This window comes from Pholcus phalangioides, unplaced genomic scaffold (assembly GCF_987345545.1).
Source record: "Pholcus phalangioides strain wild (caught in Gottingen) unplaced genomic scaffold, Ppha-v1.0 ptg000016l_1, whole genome shotgun sequence".
Classification (NCBI taxonomy): Eukaryota; Metazoa; Arthropoda; class Arachnida; order Araneae; family Pholcidae; genus Pholcus; species Pholcus phalangioides.
This window is the reverse complement of record NW_028301609.1, coordinates 15992466-16018083: the sequence shown is the minus strand read 5'-3', so window position 1 is coordinate 16018083 and position 25618 is coordinate 15992466. Positions and strand designations below refer to the sequence as shown.

The window sequence follows — 25618 nt, the reverse complement described above, 5'->3', positions numbered from 1 at the left end:
ACGTCAATAATTCTGATTTGTTCTCTTGTAATGACAAATCTTTTTCAGATCCTGATCTTTCCATGGACAACACTGTTGACGCAGGACCAAAATCCAGATTCGGTCGGACACTCAAAGTTCTGAAAGACTGATCTTGAACTAGGTTGAAGCTGTTTTGAAGACTCTGCTACAAAACACTGGGGGGGAGGGGAAGAGGATGAAAGGCAAACCACCCAGAAGAAGGCCCTCTTGACAACGTTCTAGGAAGAGGCAAGGGTGACACAAGCTTACCTGCCACTCAGGTACGAAACCTCATTTGTTGCTCCTAGCAGGGAGATCCTAGCAGAAGGCGATCCTAGCAGGGAGCTGACAGGGTTCCAGTCTCGGGGAACCTCTAGATATTTTTTTTCCAGAAGCAGCACACCATTGTTTAGTGTGTAAATGTCCCACTTTTGAATTTTAAAGCCGATTTTTCTACTTTTTGGTCCAGCAATATTTGATCGTTCTTATGCCACATAATTTGATCCTCAAAACAGCACTTATGATGTTTGACACAATGTATAACGAGGTTAGGTTTTTTTTACTTAGAAATTTATTTCAAAAGGTGTTTCTGGAGCTCCAAGGAATGAATAAATGAAAAACCAAATTTTTCCTTTGTCTTCGTTCTGGAAAAAACTAGGTGAGTGAACCAAAATGCACACTTGCCACTTGTGATAGGGAAAGAAAATTCTTTCTTTCCGCTCTGGTGGAACACCAAATCCTGACAAAAAAAAATAAAAAATTATTTTGTTAGTTGTTGGTAATGTTGTGAGGAAGGTGCATGGCCGCACATGGGAGGGGCTGAGAGGGATCCAGCCCTATTCTTATTTTTTCACACTATAAATTAACTATAGAAGCCCCCCCCCCCCCCATGAAAAATCTGGCTTATGGGTCCATGAAAGATTCCAGCCTAGAGACAATTAACAATGTACTTAGATCAAAAAGTTTCTCAAATTGATAAATTTTATTGAGGGAAGAAAAACCACCATAGAAATCAATAATGGTACCAACTTTTCGTCATCTGAATCAGACACCACTTGAATTCTACCCCTCTTCTGTGGGGTGATAGGCTTTTCAGGAGGTTTACAGCTAATACAGAACCAGTCACCTTGTGGAACCTCCTATTGAAGAAAAATTGAATAAAAAAAAAAAAAAGAGCTCGTATGGACTTTTACACAAAACACATCATTTTCTTTTTATTACAATAAAATACCAAATATCTGACACTGAACATCCATGATACATACTTTCTACTTATTCTGTAGAATACGAATATTGATGATTTGGGGAAAAAAATTTCAAACAGCATGACAAACATAATACAACAATTACTTCTAATAAAGAGAAATGCTTAAACCGTTATCTCACCGTAAGAGGCGGCTTCAAACAATACAAATGATGACCTCTATTACAACCATCACAGAGCAGCATGTTCTCACCATCTCCTCTTCTCCTGCAAATCTTACAATGAGCCTTAAGTACAGAACGGGACCAGGCAACACTACGTTCTAACGTATTCAGATAAACGAACAGTTGTGATAAGCTACTGCATTTCAATAAAGATTCCTGCCACCTGGCAAGAGGAGATTTTGGAATGGTTGGACAAGGACTCATTTCTAGAAATGAAAAGGAATAAAAAAAGAAAATTCTCAGAACAAAGGAAAACTCCATTCACTCTATTTGAGAAAATTTATCATGCCTCAACATCATAATATAAAATGGATTAGACACTCCTGGCAATAAATACCTTTTATTACCTATTATAAGAAAAAATATAAAATGTGACTTCTCTTAGAGGGGACAGGACATTGCCAGTATAAATATAAAACAGATTTATTAAATATATATATATTGTCAATTTTTTTCTAAACTAAAACAAAATTAAATTCAATAAAACAAAGTACCACTAAAGTGACCACTAAATATTCTTCTTGAATCTTACAGAAAGAATGCTAACTGACCCTTTTCATTTTCAGCCTCTCTAGTCCTTTGACGAGCTTCCCAGGATGCAATATTCTTAAGTAATTTGTCCTTTGTTTGCTTGAATGCTTCACTTTCACCTATTGATATATATTAAATAGTTCAAAATATCAAACTCAAAGCACAAAGATATATTTGCAGTTTATGGATCTAAATCAGATGATTTATATTGGAAACATCACAAAAATGTGAACTGCTTACCGAGAGGAGGATGCAAAAATTTTCCTTCAATACCATCAGACACTTGCAACAGGGCATAAGTCATATGACGAACATTAGGGTCAGATTTCACAAAGCTCTCTGGTTTTCTAAAATATTTAAAAAACAGACGTGATAAAATGACCTGCTGATATTAAAGAAAACCTGTTATGATAGCTGTTACATTACATGTCCAGAGAACCTTAGTGAAAATATCCAATCCAATTCTGAAAAAAAAAAAACTATTTCCCGATTTATACCTAAACTAGGAAAAAGAATTCAGCATATTTAAAATCTATGCAAAATCAACAGAACTTGTATATACATAAAAATATATATCCCAACAAACAATATATTACAGTGAATGATAAATCTGGCAATTATACATATCTCTGATTTAACACACACATTTACAGTAACATATATAATCCACAAATAAAAATATTCAGTTCTTAAGTGCTGTGGCCGATTACTAATAAAATACAGTAACAGCCTAAACTTGTGCATTTTAATGTGAAAAATATGTAGTCCATGAACTCCTCCAGAATTTAAGATTACCGTCAATTCTACTAATAACATTTGCTGCTTAGTACAACTAATTTTTGTGCGTGTGGTCCCAACTCTCATCAAGATTTCTTGCTTGTTTTCTATGTGTTTTTTTTTAAGGTTATAAGCAGGATCCACTGTATTATGGAATTATTACTGAGATCAGAAACTGTTTTAATCATATGATAGTCAAGTCATTATCTAGTACAATGGTTTTTAATCAGGGGTGCAGAAAGCATTTTGGGAGGTGCGAGATGGGGGAAATAATGTAGCATGTCTAATTATACGCCTGAAAATTGAAATGATGCAAAATATTGAATTTTTCATTTCAAAAAACTATAAATCATACCTCATTTTATTTAGCTATTGGTCTCAGAAATGTGTTTGTTGTATAAAATTTGAATGTCTCCAATTTGAAGAGATTTATAAAACACTTATATGCAGTTTTCAGATAGTTTTTCAAACTTTTTCTGTTAGTCGTGATTTTAGATCCATTTATTTTAAAACTCAATGAATTATGGTAACTGATGAACAATTATTTTATTGAAATGGAAGCTAGTGCACGTATTTAAATGGAATTTCAAAACTCTTATGTAGAACACTTTCGAATACTTAGTTGGAACCATTTATACAAATACAACACCACAACAGGCAAAATGCCCAGCGGGGTAGCTGAGAAAAAGTAGCCCATAACAAATATGGATGTCATATTTCAAAAATAAAGCAACCCAATGAAAAATGTAATTAGAAACACTATAAACAATATATACCCATGATAAAATATTATACAATACCCATAAAGAATACTTATGGTTGTCTTATTCAAAGTATGAATAGCTCCTCGATTTACCCCAAAATGTTTATCATACTTCTTTTTAAACGAGTAAATTGTGTTACAATTTATTACCTCTGGGGGAAAAATATTCCATATATTGACAACCCTATTAGAGAAAAATTCCCTGCGACACCATAACCTTGCATTGTCCCTTACCAATAGATACTGGTGTCCCTCTGTAGGTATGGTCTCAAAAACCTTACAGCATATTCTAGTCCAGGGCGAACTAAACCTTGAAAAAGCTGAAGAATGACTTTAGGAGAACCCGAAGAGACTTTTTTGAAAATGAGACCAAGCATTCTATTTGCTTTTTTGACCACTGCTGAACAATTTTCAGAAAACCTAAGCCGCTCGTCAATGAGAATTCCCTAATCGGTGACCCTAGTTGCATCCGGGATAGTGACACCATTCAATTCGTAAGAGAAACGTGGGTTGCTCGAACCAAAATAAGCGACCATGCACTTATCAACGCTAAACGTCATGCTCCATTCATTTGCCCATGCTGCAATCCTGTTTAAGTTGGTCTGGAGCAACTCCCTATCGCTTTCATTCCCGATTACCCCCATTAGCTTCACATCATCTACAAATTCGCTAGTTATCCCATCGATACCCTGATCGAGTTTATCGATAAAAAGTGAAAAAAGTATGGGACCAAGGACACTTCCTTGCGGAACTCCACTTGTGAAACCTGTCCACCCAGAGAAATCCCCGTTCACCATAACTCGTTGCGACCTATCTCTTAACGATTCTATCCAATTCAGCAGGTTACCCCCAATTCCAATCTCGTGTAAACACTTCAAGAGTTTACCATGTTGGACCCAATCAAATGCCTTCTGGAAATCAAGGTAAACAACGTCGAAATTTTTACTCTTACCCAAAGCCTTAGTCACGTGATCATAGAAGCAAAGGAGGTTAGTTACACATCACTTCCCCTTCCTGAACCCATGCTGATTATCCGACAATACATTATTCTCGTCCATCCACTTCACAAACTGTCTTTTGATTATAATTTCCAAAATTTTCAAGAGGGAGCTGGTCAAACTCACTGGACGATAATTGGACAACGCTTCTCTACTACCCTTCTTAAATATTCGAGCAACATTAGCAAGTTTCCAATCTCTTGGGACGATACCCTCAGCAACACTACTCCTGTATATCTGTGCGACTGGCACTAACAATTCATTAGCACATTCCCTGAGAACCCTGGGATAGATATCATTTGATCCTGATGCTTTGCTCGCACATATACTTTTTAGAAGATTTAGGACCTCAAAATCTTCCACTTGAATATCGTTGAGGATTTTATTTCCCGATGCAACACCCGTATATTGAATATCATTATCTCTGTTAAAAACCGACGCGAAAAAGTCATTGAAAGCAGTACACATGTCAACATTGCTCTCTAACCTAGACCCTCCTATAGAGAAGGGGCCAACTGTCCCCTTACATCCATTATTGACATATTGAAAAAATGATTTCAAATCAGAGCCAATGTTATCTGCCACTAACCTTCCTCTCAGAACATCAAAGTTAGTTCTTCAAAAACAAGGAACCAGTCTTTTGTTATCAACCTTACTTGAGGAAAAGTTAGTGAAATCTGACGATACAATCATCACTAGAAGAAAAATCTTCCCCCACCAAACATGTTCAACTAGATCCTCAGAACTAGTAAGAACTAAATCCAAAATAGCCGTACCCCTAGTGGCTTCTGATACATGCTGATACAAAAAAATTTCGAGCACCAACTTAAGAAAGTCTCTTTCATACTGATTTCCAGATGAAAGGTTCTCCCAATCAATACCTGGGTAATTGAAATCCCCTAGTATGAGAACCCTCTTTCGCTTACACATGTAGGAAATTTCATCATGCAATTTGGCGATGTATTTTTGATCCCTATTCGGTGGATTGTAACAAACTCCAACAATAAGTTTATAATGTCTTTTTTTCTCAAGCTCAACCCATACAGTTTCAATATCACTTCTCTTCACGTTACACTCTCTAGCCTTCAAACATGATTTCACGTATATCAACACTCCACCCCCTTTCCTATCCGATCTATTTCTCAAAAAAGTATCATATCCTGAGATGTGTAAGAAAGATTCATCCCCATCCTTTGCCCAAGATTCAGTAATGGCTATAAGATCCAAGCCCTCCACAACCATCATAGTTTCTAAAAAATCTTTATTACCCAAGCTCCTGGCATTAATTAACACACATTTTAATTTACCCGGTGATTTATTGCCAATCGAGAAGCCATTCAAGTCAGTGGTGGGTAATTCCCCGTCAGTACTGTTGTGATTATCATTAACTAACCCGCATTTCTGACTATGTTGTCTGGGAGTAAAAAACCTAACCTAAGACTATCGTAAACCTCTCAGACCCCCCTCTTATTAAGATGGATCCCATCTGAACGAAGCCACCTATCAGTAAATGCGGGAAGCTCCAAAAACGTGACCCTAAGTGAGGAGCAAATGTCCTTCAGGCCTATATTGAATTGTTGGATCCTACTCCTATACCCTCTACTACCCCTTGGCATCACTGAACCCCCCTCCCTAGCAGATAATAGTAAATCCAGGTACTCTGACAGAGACTCACTAATATTCACTCCTACCTGATTCGATCGCACCCACAGAATCACCCGCAAGGGCAACTTTCGGCTATGAAAAACGTCTCGAACGTTGCGAATCTTCCCCCCCCCCCCCAGGAAGACAACAGCGCTCGAAACCCCGAAAATCCCTACACACTCTGTTTCCAAGTTCCCTAACCATAGAATCGCCAAAGTTAGAGAAGATAGCTTTGTCAACACTACCAGTCTCTATCCTTTTGCAAAATAGGGTTCTCATCACTTTTGCTTGCGAAAACAATTACCACAAATCGCTTGAATGTAGATAGCATTTTCAAAGAAAATGGTTTGGGAATACAGGTATTTCGTTTGGTCACCACTAAATTATAAGGAGTCAAACATTATTGTTAATCTTAATGAAAAGTTTCATCAATATGATGCAATTTACAGGCAATGAACCTGGTCACTTATTTGTCACTAATTCCGGCACATTTTCATTTTTTTCAACTTTAAATTAAAGTAAAAACAAATATGCTGCTTCAACACAAGCATCTTACTTTTTTAAAAAAGACAGTTTTATCTAACATTGCTACACTACGCGACATAGTGAAGTGAATATCAAAACTAATTTTCTTTGCACACATTCAAGACCTCATTTATTTTAGAGCAGTGGTCTAAAATGAAAAGGAGGTATTTCCTGCCAGTTTGCAAAACATTTTGCAAAATTCATGTAGCTGCTACGTAATCGAAAATTTGATAAATGAAATGCCATCCCCATATTTGCTCTTTCATTTGTCTTAGTCGTCAGCTGGCTCCCGCCCAAGGAAATGAGAAATTGAAAAATATTTTTGTAGAAAATTAAAATATTGGAGAAAATACAGTCCTTTATACTATGTTACTTTAAAATTATTTTTGAGTGTTCGTGACCCACCATTTCTCTGGAAGAAATCCTTGTGCCCCTCTGAAAGTCAATTCTGCGTACACCTGTGATTTTCGCAATGCGAAACAGCGACCACCACATAGCAGCTATAGATGACAAAACCATGGATATTCAAGGTGAGAGTTTTTACAGATCTGTTCTTCCCCCCCCCCTCCCCCATGAGTGATCTCGGAAAACGTTCTACACTTTGAACAGGCATTCCAAATCTTTTGTGAATGTGCATTTTAAAAAAACTGTAATCTTGTAGGAACAAGGCAAATTTATACAGTATAGATGCTGTTTTTAAATACCGGCAGATAGCTGCGAAAGTACTATAATTTCTGGTATGTAACCGGAGAGGAGAAAATCCACAGGGGAATAAAAACTCTGAAATTTAAAAATTCTGTACACTGCCCCTCATTAAGGGAAGTAACTAAATATTTTCAGCAACCGGCACGTATATCACTACAGTATACAAAATAGTAAAACCACTTTCTCAAGGTTGCACGATCGTGATGGACTGTGAAAAGAAGATAAAAATTTTAGGGAGGTTTTTCTCTTCGCCTTTTTTTCTTGGAACTAGGAAAGGATGCGTGAACCAAATTTTTATGCATCTTTTTCCTAAATTCCGGGTATTTGATAGCACGTCAATGGTATTTCTGAGAAAATAAGGAAATTGTTCTCTTGCTAAGAAATTTTACAAAAATATCTAACCATTAGATGAGTCTGAAAGATTTTTTGAATCTCTATTAAAACCCAAAATAATCTGTTTCATGTTAAGTAATCATTCAATAATGTAATTTTATGTGGGTAAGGAGTAACTTCGATTTTGATAACACATTCTTGCAAGAGACTGGTCAAAGATTAGGAAAAACCACAAATCAACTCATAGATCATGGTTCATACTGAGAATAAAAAAATTCTAGGACTATTCCAGGCAAAATTTCAAAATTCAAGGACATTCATATCTCAGTAGATAAAGATCTCTTTGGGACAAAGTGGGAGCCATGTTCTGGTTTGGTGGTACTAGATAAAGATTATGATTTTTTTTTAAAAATGAAATTACTTAGATTATTTAATTTATGTTCAATATTTACTCATTTTTAATTTCGAGTTTGAAATGCTAATTTACTAGAGAGATATAATTTTTATATCTTAATTCTTAATTTTTGAGAGAGATATTTTTTCTTATTTCAACTTGTAGACAATGTCAACTTCTAAAGGTCTTACTTTTCGAAAAAAAACCCATTGTAGTTCAGAATGCAAGTAATCATATTTCTAGGGTGACTATATGATCTGTATTTCCTGGAATATTCCCATTTTTCAATGTAATTTTGGTCATCCTAACTTTTCATGAAAATGTCCTATTATTCTCCACATATTTTCAACAAAGCCTATTGAAATTTTTATTCTTTACTGAAATTATTAAAATTATTTTCCCAATCCTATATATATGAATTATATTATCATTATGATTTTAAATATTTTGTCGTATTAACATTCCCCCCCCCCCCCATAGAATTCATTTAAATCTACTGCTTTAATGCAATGGTGCTTCATTTTGTGATTTTTTTTTGGCAATTTTAGCAGTAATTAGCAACTTACCTTTTGCATCATTTTTGATGATAATGGCGATTTTCCTGTATTTCTATCGAGGAAATATGTCAGCTTATATGCAACTAACATTCAATAATTCAATAGTTTAAAATGTTTTGAAGTAATATATTGAGTGCAGTGTTTTATTGCTAGATTTTAGGCAACATCTTTTTAAGCATAGAAATACCTCAGATATGGGTGATCATGTCCTGTTTTGAACATTGTCTATCATTGTCAATCATTCTATGATTATTGCTACTTTTGCTGCAGTGGAATATGGTTTAGAGGGGGATTTAGTTGAAGACAAAAATTGGTGGAAGAAATTCAAGAAAAAAAATTTTCAAGCACTTATAAGCCCTTGAAAATGGTTATTTTTTTATGAACTAGACTTATGAACTCATTACTGGCCGCACCTATTTTTTTAAATTGAAATTTATTATACATAACTATAACACACACAGTAATATATATACAACAAGACATACGAATAAACATATTTGATGCACTTCTGTTATGCCTAAGGGATCAGATATGATCCATCAAAGGCAAGCTAACATTAACAATTTATGTTGGTGGCAAACACATACATAGCACACAGCGAATAACATACCTTCAAATATGGCTATCAAAATCAATCACAAGCCATTTCAATTTCACTTATAACTTTTAACAGTTCTAAAACTAATATCTTTGATTTGAGGTGTAGAAATATATATTTTACATTTTAGGTTATTATTTGATCATGGAATTCTTGAATGAGTTTAAATTTTTGTAATAAATTTGACATATAGTAGACTCTAACTTATCCCACATAAACGGGCTGGCAGAACATCGGATAAGCAAAAATTTCGGATAATAGGGAGGTGTTAAGAAAATGGCTATTAAACAAACTATGCTATAATTGTACACATGATAGACCTAATAATGTTTTACAACAAAACAACAGAAAAGTTCAGTCTTATGATGATTTAAATGAATTTCCGATCATAGTCTGCTTCCCTGACGAGTGTCGTTTCTTCCCTCTGCTGGTCTCACAATCTTTGCAGCATCATTATGTCGATTCTTGATATTCCTTCTTGTTACTCAATGCATTTAATTGCAGTTTCTAGAGCCTTAAAAATGGCGTTATGCGAAATTCTGAGAGGCCCAACAGTTGGTACATGATTTTTTTTTTTTTTTTTTTTTTTTTTTTTTGCGGTGGGACATCGGATAATACGTCAGATTAATGAATGTTGGATAAACGAGACTCTACTGTATATATATATATATATATGCATAGGAAATTCCGTCAAAACCTGTAACGAAATTCTGTGGGTATTACTGCCTGATTAGGTTTGGTTTACAATAATTGAATTACAAAAGGGTTAAACTAATATGATCAAATTTTAATCCTAGCACTTTGCTATAAAGTACTAACCTTACTTCAATGTGGCAAAAAAGAAAAAAAAACGCAACATTAAGAGAGAAAATTTATTATTAATATACATACACTTTGTCAAAAAACTGAAAACGAGATAGCCACGTCCTGTCATCACACTGCCTATCATATGAACGCTGCTGTATGGCATCCCTCCACAAAATTCTGTCTTGAACCTGAGTAATGTGCATTTAAAATATGTATATAAAATACAGAAAACACTTATGGAGAAAAAAAATGAATAAAATTCTGTAAATAAGACAATGCTAATTTCAATTAGGTATGGGGCTTTGGTAGAATCATTAATTGCAATCCACTACATTTGTACTATTTTGCAATATATATATATATTGATACCTTCCTCAATTAGAATCAATTACACTAATTTTGTTGACAGGATTTGGTGGAAAAGTAGGACAAAAACCTAGAAAGTATTGGTTCTATTCCGCTAGATAATTTCATACGTGTTGGATGAGTTCAATTTATTTTAAATTTTTTGAGGGCCACCCCCCAACCCCTTTGTCAAGCATAATTTCATTGCTTCAGGAATATTCATGCAATTTTTTTTTTCTGATTTTAAAGCATTCTTAAATCAGAACTTTAATATAATCACCTTCTATATCGTAAATCGTTGCTAACTAATCTGCAAAAATTATGCTTTATTAAAAACAATTTGTATTTTTTACTTAATGTTCATCAGATTTTGATACAAAGGTGAAAGCATCACAAAAAAATTTCTCAAGCTATCAAAATAATTACAAAAGTTGATTTTTGTTGAAATGAAAAAAAAATATTTATATTAGTTTGTATGGTATTGTAGTAATTGACTGGGGACAATTAAGTTATATGTTATCTGATACAAGAATAGTGATAATTACATTAATAAACATTTATTTCAGCTATTAGTTAGAAATTTGAATAATTTTTCAGAGATATGATTGATTTTATTGTAAATGCTATTTGAACAAAAAAAAAAAAACGATTTAAAAAAAAAAAAAAAAAGTTTTTATCAACTCTACAATAAGCCATTTGTTAGAAAATGCTTGCTAGTGTTTAGAACTAATTCTGAATGGTTGAAATTAAACTGATTTGGTATTTTAATGGTTATGAAATTATGGTCATAATCAATTTCTTTAAGATTGTGTTTTGAAAAAACAAGAACCAGAATATGGGTCGCAACAGTGCTCTGCAAGTCTCTAAAAATCATGTTTCTAAAAATGAAGTCCCAGGGTGATAGACAAATTGATATAGTAAATAAACAGATGCAAGCTTGAATATGTATGATGGTCATTTCATGTTCCTATGACTTTTTTTTTTGCCGTTTGAATTTAATCATTTGATCATTTTTGTCCCACCACTGTCATTTTTTGCACACGAGGACTAATTAGACCAGGCCTACAACTTATTGCCGATTCCGAACGGCAGGCTTGTTTTTTTCATACTCATCGAGGGGATGTTCCATTTACATTTAATCCTAATTGCATAGCACACTCACTTTTATAGAGCCCAATCCTCCAGCATAAATACGTTGTTCGAATTCCAAGATCATATCACGGAAAGTTAGCTCCATTGCATCTTCTGGTTTCACATTTGCAAATGTTGACTTTCGAGTTTGTTGGTGTCTTTGAGACTTTCTGACTTCTGGTTGAGGTGGCGGTGGCGGCAATGCCTTGTTCAGTAAATGGTACTGACACTTTGACATGAGTTCCCGAACACATTCATTTTCTGATACAAGCATCTCTTTGAGAGAACCCTCTCTGAAACCCCTCGTGTTCAAAGAGTTCATAAGAGTATTGAGGTCTTCCTCTTTGTAAAAAAATGACCATTTAGTTCTTGGAGCATTTAAATTATGAACAGGACAAGTGAATATTGATGCTGTGCACATCCCAAACACGGAAGCTGTTTTAGAGTGAGGGCAGAATTTTGGTCCATTTCCTGGAAGTTCCCCAACCTTTTCTCTGCACTGATAACAACTGCTTACTTCTCTATCTGAACCAGCATTTTTCACATCCACTCTTGAGTTCAGATCTGAAAGTTTCCTGTTCTTATTAGGCATGGTAAGGTCACTCTGGATTATAGCCAAGTCCTGTAGAATGTCATTCTCTTTATCACTGCTGCAATTTTTAGGTTCACTCATTTGCTGCAGGTATTTCTTTATGTTCACAGTTCCGTCTGGGCGATTTACCACATTATTAGGAATGTTCTGAACCTGTGGTGTTTCCTTTGGAAGACAAGGTCCAACAAATTTATCATCATCCTCAATGAAAAGTCCTGGCAGAGAGCGGAAAACCCAGAATCGACGGAATGCTCTATCGCGACCTAAAGGTGCAACTTGGTAAGATGACTGCAGTTGTTCGATTTGAGCTTTGAGTTCTTTTTCTCTTCGCTGAAAATCTGCCTTTCGTTTTGCTTCTTCTTTCTTTTTCTTCTCTTCCAATTCTTGTCTTTGTTCCGGAGTCAAGTTTTCTTCATTTTCCTCCTCCACATTTTTTTGTACATCTTTGCTACAATGAGATAATAAAAATTAATTTTTAACAAGTTTACACGGAATGAAAATAAACGTCAGAACTATTTGTCGCAAGCAGTTTAAAAAAATGTGAAGTGTTCTCCTAAATAATTCGATCATTAATAATTTTGAAAAAATTAGAATTAACCCCCATCAAAAATACAAATACAGTGAAACCTCACTATACTTATATAATATATATCACAGAATGTAATGATAATTCCCCAAACGATATTTTTGCAGACTATCATTATATCAAGAGTTTACTGTATAAAAAAAATCTAAAGCAGCAGCATTCCATCTGGAACAACAGCATTTCTCAACCGGTGGTCCACAAGAATGATATAGGTGGTATTCCAGCAGACTTGGTAAAATTATTCACCTGTTGCAATTGACATAATTGAACATCTGGGTTCAAATAAAATCATACATTCATACCAGGATTGTTTGGTTTTAACCAAGTGGTTTTTAAAAAAAACTAGTTTGTTTTTTTCAAAAAATGAAATAAAAGTGGCATAAATATCATTTTTCCCTTGAAAGTTATCACGTTTGTTCATTTATTAGCCAAAATTTTTCATTTTTACCACATTTGATATTCTTGGGGTACCTTCTGATGGTATATCTTTAAATGGCATAAGATGGTACAAGTGTTTTTTCCCCCAAAAAGTCTCATAAAAGTGGCCTGAAAATATATATATTTCATATGAAGTATCTTAGTTATTTAAAGTTTATTTACAAAAGCCAAAGTTTCTCATTCTTAATTTTCTAACCTTTGGCTACATTCTGATGCTATATATATATATCTTTAGCAATTTCATGAATAAGGATTGCATCACTCATCTAAATCAGGGTTTATGCTACAGTCACATTTTTCACAAAATGCGAAAGCAGTGGTAGCCACTTTCGCAAAAATGCGTAAAGGAGGTAAGGAACAAAAAGACATCCAACCATCAATCATTACAATAGCATTTTAACATTTTGCTAAGCTTTTCTTCCCATTTTCACTTTTTTGGGAAAGGAATTTTTTATCTAGCTTAGGCCCCTTTCACACGGAGCGGATGCGGGTCAGCATACCCTTTCAAACGAGCGCTGAAGATGCGGACGAATCGCCCGCATCTTTAGTTCGAAATTCGTGCATATAAACGGTTTTTTCGCAATTTTTGTAATTATTTTTCTCCTTCACCCCTGATTCAGTGGCCATAGGCAGCCTAGAGGCATTCTTTGGTGGTTTAATCTAGAGCCACATAGAATATGGGAATAAAGATGTCTTCATTCCGATCCTCACAAGTAGTCGATGGGAGAAAATGTCTTCAAATATTTTCAAAATATTTTGAAAAAAAAATCAGTCTTTTCGGAAAAATATGGAAGAAAAATTCCAAAAACATCCAATGTTCTAAAAATCCAATCCAAAAACATCCAAAACATTCGATGTTCCAAAAAAAAGAAAAAAAAATTCAGGAGATATAAAAAATTTACAAGTAGTAAAAAAAGCGAGGGGTGGAGACTTTCAAAATGCCTGTGCTTAGAAATATTCACATCACAATTCTGTCTTAGGCCGGGTTTACACTATAAAAGCTCGTTTATAAAACTTGAAAACTGCAACCAATAGGCGGATCAGTTAAGTTCTCTCGAATGTAACATGTGTTTATTGGTTACATTTTTCAAGATTTATAAAATAACTTTCATAAACCTTTTAGAGTGAAATCCCATCCTTAGATTAACCTCACTTCTGAAATATAAAATTTCATTTTTTCAGTTTATAGACTGACTATCGAGTAAAATAAACTTGTAGGTATCGAGGGAACCACCAAAAATATTCAAGCGCTAGGGTCTTCAAACGTCTTAATCCGGCCCTGAGTGAACACCGTACGTGGATAACGTTGTTTATGAAAAGTATTTTTTTTAAAGTTTAAAAAAATTAACAGATTAAAAATTTAAAAACATAACAAATATTTAAAATAATATTTCAGATATTTATATTTTTAAATAATTTTAAAAATTTAAAAAGAAAAAAATTAAAATTTTTAAATTAAATGTAAAAGTTATTAAAGTATGTAGTCAATTAAATATTCGTAATGAACAGAACGGCTTATAATTTTGGTCCCGTCAGTGGCCGTTGTTGACAGGTTTTATTGTATAAAATTGTGAAATATGGACAAAAGGCAGTTAAAGTTGCTATATCTCCATCTCAGAAGGAAACGGAGGGATAGACGTATGTAGGTACATTATATTAATGAGCAGGGACCATCATATGGTGTTTTTAAGGGTATTTATGGCAAATAATTAAAAAAATTCCGTGAAAAATCACTTTCAAAAAGTAGCCAAAGATGCGGACGAATTCGCTCCGCATCCGCATCGTCTGAATAGCTCAGAATACACCTATTGTCAAAACTTCTATGTGCGGATGTGGAGCCCGCACTTAGGTTTTGACACATGCGGACGACGTCCGGACCCGCATGAACATTTCCTAGGTGCGGAGATTTTTCGGCTCATCTGAAAGGCGCAGTATATTCCAATTGTTAAAACTTCTTCCGGACCCGCTCCGTGTGAAAGGGCCCTTAAACCCTGATATAAATGTAGTAATGCTCACAGGGTTTCTTTTTCCCTTCACAAAGAAGCAGCAACAGCAGTGACACCATCATGCTAAGGGCAGATGGTCCTATATTCTAATAAAGACACCAGCTGTCCCTAAAGGACAAAGACTAGTGTACTAGTAGTTACATTACCTCAAAGACATTTTCTTTCCCATAAGAAGTAGCACATCTCCTACTGTATATCTCCCAGTCTTAATACATGTTCAATAGTTTTTTTTTATATCTTCACACTGTTAAGCCCAGTTAATCAAGGTTCTACTGTATAGTAGCATAGCTGCCAACTTTTGAAAATGAAAATTCGGGAGATTTTCGCGCAAACCCGTATTTTATGCTAAAACCACTCCCTAATAAATACAATAGGGATTTTTCCAAATAAAATAGGGATTTTCCAAACATAAAAGTTAAAGCGTAGGGAATAAAATCCCTACTCAAAAACTGAAGTCAAATTAAAATAGGGATTTTACACACATGGAAGTTAAAGCGTAGGGAATAAAATCCCTACTCAAAAACTGAAGTCAAATTAAAATAGGGATTTTACACACATGGAAGTTAAACCCTTGGGAATAAAATTCCTATGCAAAAAACAAGTGAAATTGGAGGCCAAAACTTCAATAATATAAAAATAAATATTGTGTTCAATCAGAAACGCTGTGACCAAAATTCTGCGCGAATGACCCCAAAATCATCGGAAGATGAAATGGAAAAAAGCGTCAATTTTTGAAGAACACTGACTTTTTGCGACACTTGCTTGATGTTTTTTTTTAAATTTCATGAGTGATGATGGCAGTCTTTCCATGACCGATGTTTATGTCCGTAACACAACTTGTACAAAAAGGAAAAGTCGGCCCTCTTCTGGAACGTTTGATGAAAGGAAATTCATCGGAATAAGTATCTTTAAAATTGATTAAATATGTTTTTGCTTATCAGTATTCATGCTTTGTTATATCGCATGTACGTGCAACAAAAGAAATTTTGACCATATACGCATCACTATAATCTTCAATTATTATCCAGGACTATTGGCTGCTAAGCCATTTCCCTGCAGGATAAGACAAGCAACTTCCTTGTTACCATCAGAGGGTTTGTAAAACTTCCTTAAAAAGGGAATTTCCCCATTTACAACGTGTGACGTCATTTCGAAAGGGAAAAAAAAAAGGCTTGATGCCCCACAAGAAATTTCTTAGGGATTGTTTTCATAAGCGGGGATTTCTTTTTAATGAAGTAGGGAATGTTTAGGGACAATTAGGGATTTTTGTAAAAATTCGGGAGATTTAAGAACTTTTCGGGAGGTCGAGCGATGAAGTTAAAATTCGGGAGACTTGGCAGCTATGTAGTAGTAACAGATTTATGAAAAATAATCAGCTATATACAGGGTGATTATAATTAATGTTTTGATTCCAAAACTATACAATAAGTATTATTTGGCAGAATGACTTAAAAATTTACATGGATGCTCTTGAAGAAATGGAAATTTCTTTGGCAAAAGAAAAAAAAGTGCAAGCACTGCAAAATGTGCAAGTAGATGATGCTGCACTTGGGCAGCAGTATAATTTGTTTTGTGCAACCACATCATTTTGACACTTCCACTGCATCAGTGTGTGGATAGAACAACTATCAAGATGCACATTGTAATACCAGCAAAGCAGCTGCTGAAGACCAATTCTGACAATAACAGGATGGCACAACACCTGGCCAGCCCTCAGTTCATCTGACCTTAATCCCTTGTCTGTGGGTGGGTGGGGGGGGGGGGGGGGTTACCTCAACACGTTGATGAACAGTGGTCAGTTTGAAAACTTTGAATTGCAATCTCAAGCTCACCCCCTATAGGTTAGAAATTCCTCAGGAATATTAACATGTGGGGGGGGGGGGGGCGTTTGGTTTAATAACGGTTAATTGCAAGCGAATCCACATCATGCCCATGGCATACTTCGATCTGTTGTTGAACAAGAATTTTTGTACTTTCATCTCATAGCAAGAACGTGGTAGACGAAATTTAACAATTTTTGAGATGTTTCCATGAATTAGGAAATCATGCAATCATTTTGATATGACTGAATAAATGAACGCCAGAACTTTGCCACTGAACTTATCTCGTTGCTGAGATCTCTTCCAGCCCAGCTTCGTGGCAGAGTCTTGCGATGACTGGCTATTGTTTCCATTCTGAGAGCAAATTTCCCACATGTTCGATGATGTCATTCTGACAATCGTTCTATTTTTACTTTGTTTTGAAATCAGAACCTTAGTTATAATCACCCTGTATATCGTAAATCATCGCTAATTAGGAAGCATTATTTATCCTTCATTATATTACATTATATTCATCAAATTTTTTATTCACATTTTTGGCAAAATAGCTTTCTAATTAAACATACTGAAAGTAACAGGAGAAAACATCTTTATATATATATGATTAATAATAACATTAAAAAAATTTTCAAAACACAAAGTAATCCATTGATTTGAGCAAAAAAAATACATTGCAAAAGTTGGTTTTCGTTAAAATTTAAGTAATATTTATTGATTAATTAATAAATATGGGAATAGTTCAATTTCATTAATAAACATTTTATTTTAATTACTTATTAGAAGTTTGAATGATTTTTCAGAAATTTTATTATTTTTAATGTTAATACTATTTAAAACAAAAACTGGTTTTTTACCAACTCTGCTTCATACTTAGGTTAGGTTCACCATACTTTATCGAGGAGAATGCAGAAAATTATGATACTAAATATAGAATATTTCTTAATTTTACCAAAAATTGTAATTTATTGCTTTAAATGCAATTTGCTAATTACTGCTAAAATTGCTGAAGGGTGTGATAATATGGGACTGCTACAAACACAGTAAACGATGTTTCACAAAAAAATAGATACATTCAAATGATTTAATGACCATATTTCATTGATAAAAAATATGCTAATCTAAGGTCTTAAATAATTATCTGTAAAATATGAGACATTGCCAATTATTATCAAAAAAATTGTCTGAAATAGGTGCAATCACCAATCATAATTAGAATTCTAAAAACATTGCCGACACAAAATTTAACCTCACAAATGTCAGGAATGTTTATAACTTTTCTGTAATTATCACATAATTTACATAATGAAAATGCTATGTGTGTATTCAAGAATAGTGAAATAAATATCGTTTAAAAAAAAAGCCTAGCTAGTGGGTGGCATAAAAAACCTAATAAAAATACTAAAATTCATAATGCTTGCAGCGCCACAATACTTCCCCACGAATCTGAAAGATGACACAACACAATGCAAAAAAATATGACAATATAGTTACAACAACTAATAAAGCATTGGCAAGTGCCAAGAAAAACATTCATTTGAAAATTTCAAAAAATATGCAACACGAAAATTCATATGAAATATTCATATGCACAAATTAATAGACGAGCAAAAAATAATTTTAAATGGCCGAAAAAATAATAAATGTACATAGATTCAAAAATGATTACACAACTAGAGAATATACATATATACCTATAAGAAAATTGATGAAAATTTTACAAAACATAATATTAACTTAAAAAATGTTGCAAAAAAAAACTGATATTTAAAAAAATGTGCGAGTAAGAATAATGCCAAGGAATTCTTATACAAACCGTATGCCTAAATCAAGTTACATAAGACTTTCGGTTCAGTGAACGACAATTGCTTATTAAAAGTGCAATCAAGCAAAAATGCTGGTTTCAATGTGTATTGAAATCTTCATTAGTTTGCCTTTCATGTTCACTGTGTCCACTTTTGGAGACCATTCAATCACTTCACTTCATATGGCCCCAAATAAGGTTGTTTTGAAGAGGCTTCCGTACGGTGTCCAGCCGCACGAATTCATGGGAGAAAACAGCAAGTTCTTCATGAGTCTCATAGTTTGAAGCTAAGATCAAACATAAATTGTTTATGTAGGCTGTATAGGCTACAGGGCTCCCACTCATTAAATTAGAAAAAGTAGGACTTAAAAGTAGGATAGGGAGGGTACACCATAGACAACATAATCATGGCATAACAAAAAAAAAATTTCCCATTATAATTTTTTTTCATAGCACTACTTCAGTATCCTATAAGATTGACTCAAGGCAAAGCAAAATGACACTAATGACGGTTACGAAAACAATTTTTGGACAAAACAGTGCACTGGCAACCACAGATAATTCTTTTCTGTTCTCACAATATAAATAGCTTTTTTATGGAGTTTTCCACAGTCCAATCTGTCAACTCACTTCGGCACACAGCAAATTATGAAGGCATGTAAGATTTTTAAGAATGATGTTCCTTCAAGACCACTTTCAAAAGCACAGTGCAAAATGTGTAAATTACAAGCCCCACTGTTTATTTGCATTGGAGGTCAAGGTGAACGTAGTCAATAGTCAAGGGTGGTTTTGCTGTGTTGCCATTCCTTTTTTAAAGGGATTTGCTTACATTTTACTGCCCAATACTAGTGCAATCACTTTTGAAAAATGAAGCACTTTCATTTCTAGTTCTTTGCTAAGTATTGTATAAATTGTTTATGCCTCTGCATGTCCTAAAACATGGTTCGTACTCTTCCAACGAAAAAAAATTCAAGGACTATTCAAGCACTTTTCAAGGTAAAACTTAAAAATTCAAGGACTTTTTTACAAACGCATATTTTTCACATGAATAGACGCATATTTAATTTTGATTAAAACTTTCAGAGATTACATTTCTACCTACTTTATTTCACATCATCCATAACGAATAAAGGAGGCCACATACACACACATATATATCATACAAAACATATGACACATTGAATAACACAGTTTGTGCCTGTCAATTTCCTCATTGAAACGTCTCTAAATATTGCAATTAATTTTCTTTCAAAGACTAAAAAAAGAACTCTTCTAAAGATAGAAAAAAATTATTTCTTTCATTAATTCGGAATTTATTTCATTAATTCGGAATTTATTTCATTAATGCTGAAAAAATTTCTTTTGTTAATGCTGTAATAATTTTTTTCATTAATTCTGGAATTTTTTCACCAATTCTGGAATAATTGCTTTCATTACTTTTGGAATAATTGCTTTCATTACTTTTGGAATAATTGCTTTCATTACTTTTGGAATAATTGCTTTCATTACTTTTGGAATAATTTCTTTCATCAATTCTGGATTTGTTTCTTTTGCTAATGCTGAAATTCTTTCTTTCGCTAATGCTGAAATTCTTTCTTTCATTAATGCTGAATTATTTTATTGATTCTAAAATTATTTCATTCATTCTGGAATTATTGCTTTATTAATTTTGGAATTCTTTTATCAATGCTGAAATTGTCTTTCATGAATTCTGGAATTATCTCATTAATTTTGGAATTATCTTTCATTAATTCTGTAATTTTTTCTTTCATTAATTCTGGAACCATCTCTTTCATTAATTCTGGAACTATCTCTTTCATTAATTCTGGAACTATCTCTTTCATTAACTTTGGAATGCTCTCATTAATTTTGGAATCATATCATTGATACTGAAATTATTTCTTTCATTTATTGTTTTAAACTCCTTCAAACAATTATGGATGCCATTAGAAAATAACGGAGATGCGGCAACATTCAACGCGTCACGTGATCTTCCAAGGAATGATGTAGACCACTGACGTCATACCAGTGCTGGTACCAGAACGCGGGTGGGGGAGGGAGGGGGGGGGGGTGCCCCGGGTGGCAATTTTTAGGTGAACACCGTTATAAAATTATCGAATTCCGAATTGGTGGGGGGGGGGGGCAAGCAATACAGAAATCCTAGTTATGGCCCTGCGTCATACTCCTCCAGTGATATAAGCTCAATGGATTTCAGCGCCGATTCACCAATTGAAGCACAGCTTACATTTGGCGCAATTTTGTCTGGCACACTCAGCAACCAATCTTGATAGAAGGGATTTTTCAGCCACACAAGTAATAATGAAAAGTACACATACTTGCTGCTCATTTTTTGTTTTCTTTCTTTAAGAACCTCGTACAAGCGCTTCCCATCACTGCTAAATAAATATTTTGTTGACAGCGTGGGCGGAGATACGGGGGGGGGGGGGGCAGCGTGAAATGTGAAGTTGACTGATCTAATGTATATATGTATATATGAATTGACATCATCACCGTGCCCCCCCCCCCAGACTTCCAAGTCAATCTCCGCCTATGGTTGACAGTAATCGGAGGAAGTGCCCAGTCGATAAGATGCTCGCCTGAAGTACCAAAGGATGTTTAGAGGTGTCTCGAGTTCGATACCCGGTTCGTCCTTGTCAGAAAACTTTCCTGACTCAGGGGTACAACAAAAAACGCCGACTTGACCGCAGCAAAAAATTGCTACCACAGGGAGTCCCCCATCGAAGGGTTAGCGCGCCAACCTCTCGATGAGTATAAAAAACAAGCCTGCCGTTCGGAATTGGCAATAAATCGTAGGTCGCGGTCTAATTAGCCCTCGTGTGCAGAAAATGATCGTGGTGTGACAAAAATTATCAAAGAGTAATCAGAGGAGTGCCCGAGTGGCATGGCGGTAAGATGCTCGTCTAGCATCGTGAAGGTTGTTGTCAGGGTCCCGGGTTCGAACCCAAGAGAGGATATAAATAAGATATTTCCCCAAACGAACTCGAGGCGACCACCGATACACAGCACCTTTACTTCCAACCCATCTCACTAATGGCGGTAAATTGCAATATAGCGATATGGCCAGAGTTGGTGTTTGGTGAAGTAGTAATCAGAGGAAGCTTCGCTCACTTACGGACCGAAAGTTTAATGACTTCCAATGACTCCAAATACGTCTACATACGATCACAGGATACATGCTACCATAAAGTCGGGTTTTCCTAGAAGTGGGTTGTTGCAATATCTTCTAGAGTAGAAGGACTTCTACTCTAGAAGTAGATATTGGTTGTTGGGGGCCACAGCATGCCGACTGAGCTGAAGAAAAAAAACAACGATCGGAAGTTCATTTTGAGAACTCTAGCTTTTATTCCATAAAAGTTGCAAAGAAAAAAAACAAGATCATTTACGATCATAAAAAAAAAAAACAAATAACAATACAATAAACAACAACAGCTGACAAATAACAATTGGCACTCTCAGGGAGAAAAAAAAAAATCTCGACATATAGACGCGAAAAAAAACCAGCCTACAGTATAAAGCAGAGCTCCCGTGAGGGTGAGAGCATGCCGCAGGCGATTTACATATTGCGTCGGGCCGAGCGGTTCCACGTGCAGAGAGAATAAAAAGGGAAAAAACATTCCAACATAGGTTTTTGGCACCGCATGAACCGAACTGGATCATTTCGTGTCGACAGAAACGTGTTACATAATCACACTACGCGTTTGTGTATTCCTACCGTGGCGCATCAGCTACTCTGTCATCTGCATGCTCCGGTTTGAAGGGAAGCATCGAGCTCGATGAAGGGAAGTGAAAGAAAACAAAAATGCAGAGAAGATCGGTAAAACGAGTGGCGCACAACGCATTTGACTCCTCCAGAAGCAGTCGGCCAATCACGCCCGACGTAAAACACTGCCGTGAGGTTTGTTGCGCTCTATAGGAAAACAGTCGAACTTGTTTTCTTATTATTGGTGAGTGGACGGCGTGTCACGCTGGGCGATTCACTTTGCACGTGGCACAGAAAATCTGCTCCTACGAAAACCCGGCTAAAGAATAATGGAGAAAAATGTGCTTTAAATCCAATTATCCAGCGTTATTGGCTGCTAAGGCTGTTCCCCTGTGCTTTGCACTTTTTTAAGGACGTCACTTACGGAGTAAAAAAAAAAAGTGGCAAAAACTATTTTGGAAAACTCAAATTTTTCAAGGACTCTCACAGAATTCTTAAAAAAATTTCTTTCTCAAGGACTCTTATGGATTTTCAAGGACTTTCAAGGCCTTGAAAATTAACTTTTTTTTTCAAGGACCGTTTGAACCATGTAAAAATACAGAAGAGAATGGAATGCTGTTAGGTAGTATTAGAATCACCAAACCTAGAATAGACCTATGTACTCAACTGCTTTGCAATGCAAACTGTTTTTCACCTATCTGCACCATAATTTTGAATGATGACTGCTATTTACTGCCCAACACCATGAAAAGTAAATGCAAAATTATTTTTTCCATCCAGACAGAAGTTTTTGATGGCTGCTCTGCTTGTTGAACTCTCAAGTTGAGCAAAATAAAAATTAATAAACCAAATGGTCCACATACAACTCGCAAATAACCTTGAAAAAGATAATTTCTACTTGGGCAGAATCATTAATTGTAATCTAAGACATTTGTACTATTTGGCAATTTACTGACGATTCCCTGCTCAATTAAAAACAATTACAAATTTTGTAGATAGAATTTGGTAAAAAAAATATGAAAAGTAAGACAAAAACTAGAAAATAGAACAAAACCGAGAAAGTGGGACAAAAGTAGGACAAGTGAGAGAGCCCTGAGGCTGAGTATCTCGCAGGGTTCACACAAAATTTCCTAAATAAAAATTAAGGAGTTTTTAAGGAGTTTCAAGCAGTTTTTAAGGAGTCATGGCAAACTTCATAACTTACAAGTTTTACAGCAAAAAAAAAAAGGGCGGGCACATATGCAAATTTATATATATATATTTTTTAATTTGCAAAAAAAAATTTTCCCTCTTCTCAAAAATATAAACGTAGAAGTGGTTCAGAAATTACAACTTTTGACTTGTTACCCAGCATCATAAGAATTCATAAAATAATCAATCCACATACATACTTTTCCGTTGTCACCAAAGTGTTCTAAAACCTTCAAGTTTCGGTCAAAAATATAACTCATAAACAGCATCACATAAATTATAAAAATTCTGAGCAGTATTCATTCCCCCTTCAATAATTCAAAATAAAAACCACAACTGACAAAGATTTTTCTTATAAAATTATTTATATTTGCAGCAACAAGTTTTAACTCTTAACAACTCTTGTTAACAACTCTTGCTTAAAATGGATCAACACATACACAAATTCTTTAAAATTAAGTTTTTAATTTTTCTTCTTGTTTTCCAGTTATACTCAGAAAGAAATTGTTGCAAAATGGGAGCAAATTTCAAGACATACAACAAAATGTTTGGCGATTCATCACTCATTATTTGGTGAAATTTACAAATTAACTCTTAATTCAGCAGACTAGCTCTTATTCATGAAATGAATTTTTTTTTCCCCACAAAACATCTGGATTCGATGCAATGACGATCGACCATAGTAATTTTTGCTGCTTGCAGTGGCGACTTTTTTCTTTTCTTTTTTTAAAACGGAAACCGCGGTCGGGTGTTCAGAAACACTGGACTAGAGTAAACCATCTTCAGCTGTTCGATCAAGGATATGATTGGGGTTTCACGATGAAAAGCCCAATGAGTGGCCGATAATTTCACTAAGAAGCTGCGGTTACCGCAATCCGATTTTCTGGGACAAAAAATTGAGAGCGGGAAAATCCAATACGCATCTAAATTCAATTTCAATCCTACAAATTTTGTACAGGATTGAAAGTACTCTTTCAAATTTTGCGTAATTTTTTTTTCATAAGATAAAATACCACATAAAAAAAAACTATATTAATAAAAATAATTTTTTTTAAATACCTCCCCTTAAAATTTTGGAGAGGAGTAAAATTACTCTTCAAATAAAACACGCTCTCTGGGAAAGAATCGTTTCATGGCACGCAAAAACAAAACTTTTTTGTGCCCTTTTCCGGAAATCTGGGAATTTAATGCACTGAGCGCTTCCTTATACACACTTATAGAGGAGAAATATATAAGTATTTCTCTTTCTCCTCTAAGGCAGTGGTTCTCAACCTTTTCAAGCCTGTGGCCCAGTTTCATTCATTTTTGTGAGTTGAAGGCGCCCGGTCACACACAATCAAAGGAAAATGAATGAAGGAAAATGAAACGGCTAATCACTCGCAGCCCGGTATGATTAATATCAGGGCCCGTGGTTGACAAACACTGCTCAAAGGCCAGGACTACAATATAAGTTTTTTAAAAGAGCTTTTTTTAAAATTTCAAAAATTCAATCAATAAGATTATCGGTTGCATATCCACAAATGTAATCTATGAGCTTTATTGGTTAGATTTCTCACGTTTTATAAAAGGGATTTTATCAAACTTTTATACTGTAATCCCGGTCTAAGGTACATACAAGGCAGGTATAAAAATATTTCGAGGAGTTTCCAAAAAAAAAAAGCTATCTGAAGCAGAAAAATACGAAAATACACTATAGGAGCAAGATGTTAATTTCGGCGCAGAGTTCCCACCACTACTACTACTAAACAACACATGTACCTCGTCCATATTCCTCTGTGGAACCTCTAACGAATTGGTACATGCGGGAATGTGCGTGTATGTGTAGAGAAACCTGACTTGAAATGTGTTTCTGTGTAATGCTTGTTATGTGTAGTGCTACCATTTGCCACCAGTTTTTCTAACTATGAGTGAAGTGTAATGATTGAAT

General features: G+C 34.8%; 1 protein-coding gene across 4 annotated transcripts in view; it reads right to left on the bottom strand.

The window, feature by feature from the left end:
• The window catches only part of Acf (ATP-dependent chromatin assembly factor large subunit), a 177806-nt gene that overhangs the window by 36051 nt on the left and 116137 nt on the right, over positions 1 to 25618 (bottom strand). For all 4 annotated transcript variants that reach the window (XM_089245722.1, XM_089245720.1, XM_089245721.1 and 1 more), the window contains 6 exons: positions 11568 to 12576; positions 10145 to 10248; positions 2200 to 2306; positions 1980 to 2078; positions 1387 to 1634; positions 1030 to 1139 (listed from right to left, as the gene is read on the bottom strand). In XM_089245722.1, the coding sequence (XP_089101848.1) occupies positions 1030 to 1139; positions 1387 to 1634; positions 1980 to 2078; positions 2200 to 2306; positions 10145 to 10248; positions 11568 to 12576 (1677 nt within the window). The remainder of the gene's footprint in view (positions 1 to 1029; positions 1140 to 1386; positions 1635 to 1979; positions 2079 to 2199; positions 2307 to 10144; positions 10249 to 11567; positions 12577 to 25618) is intronic.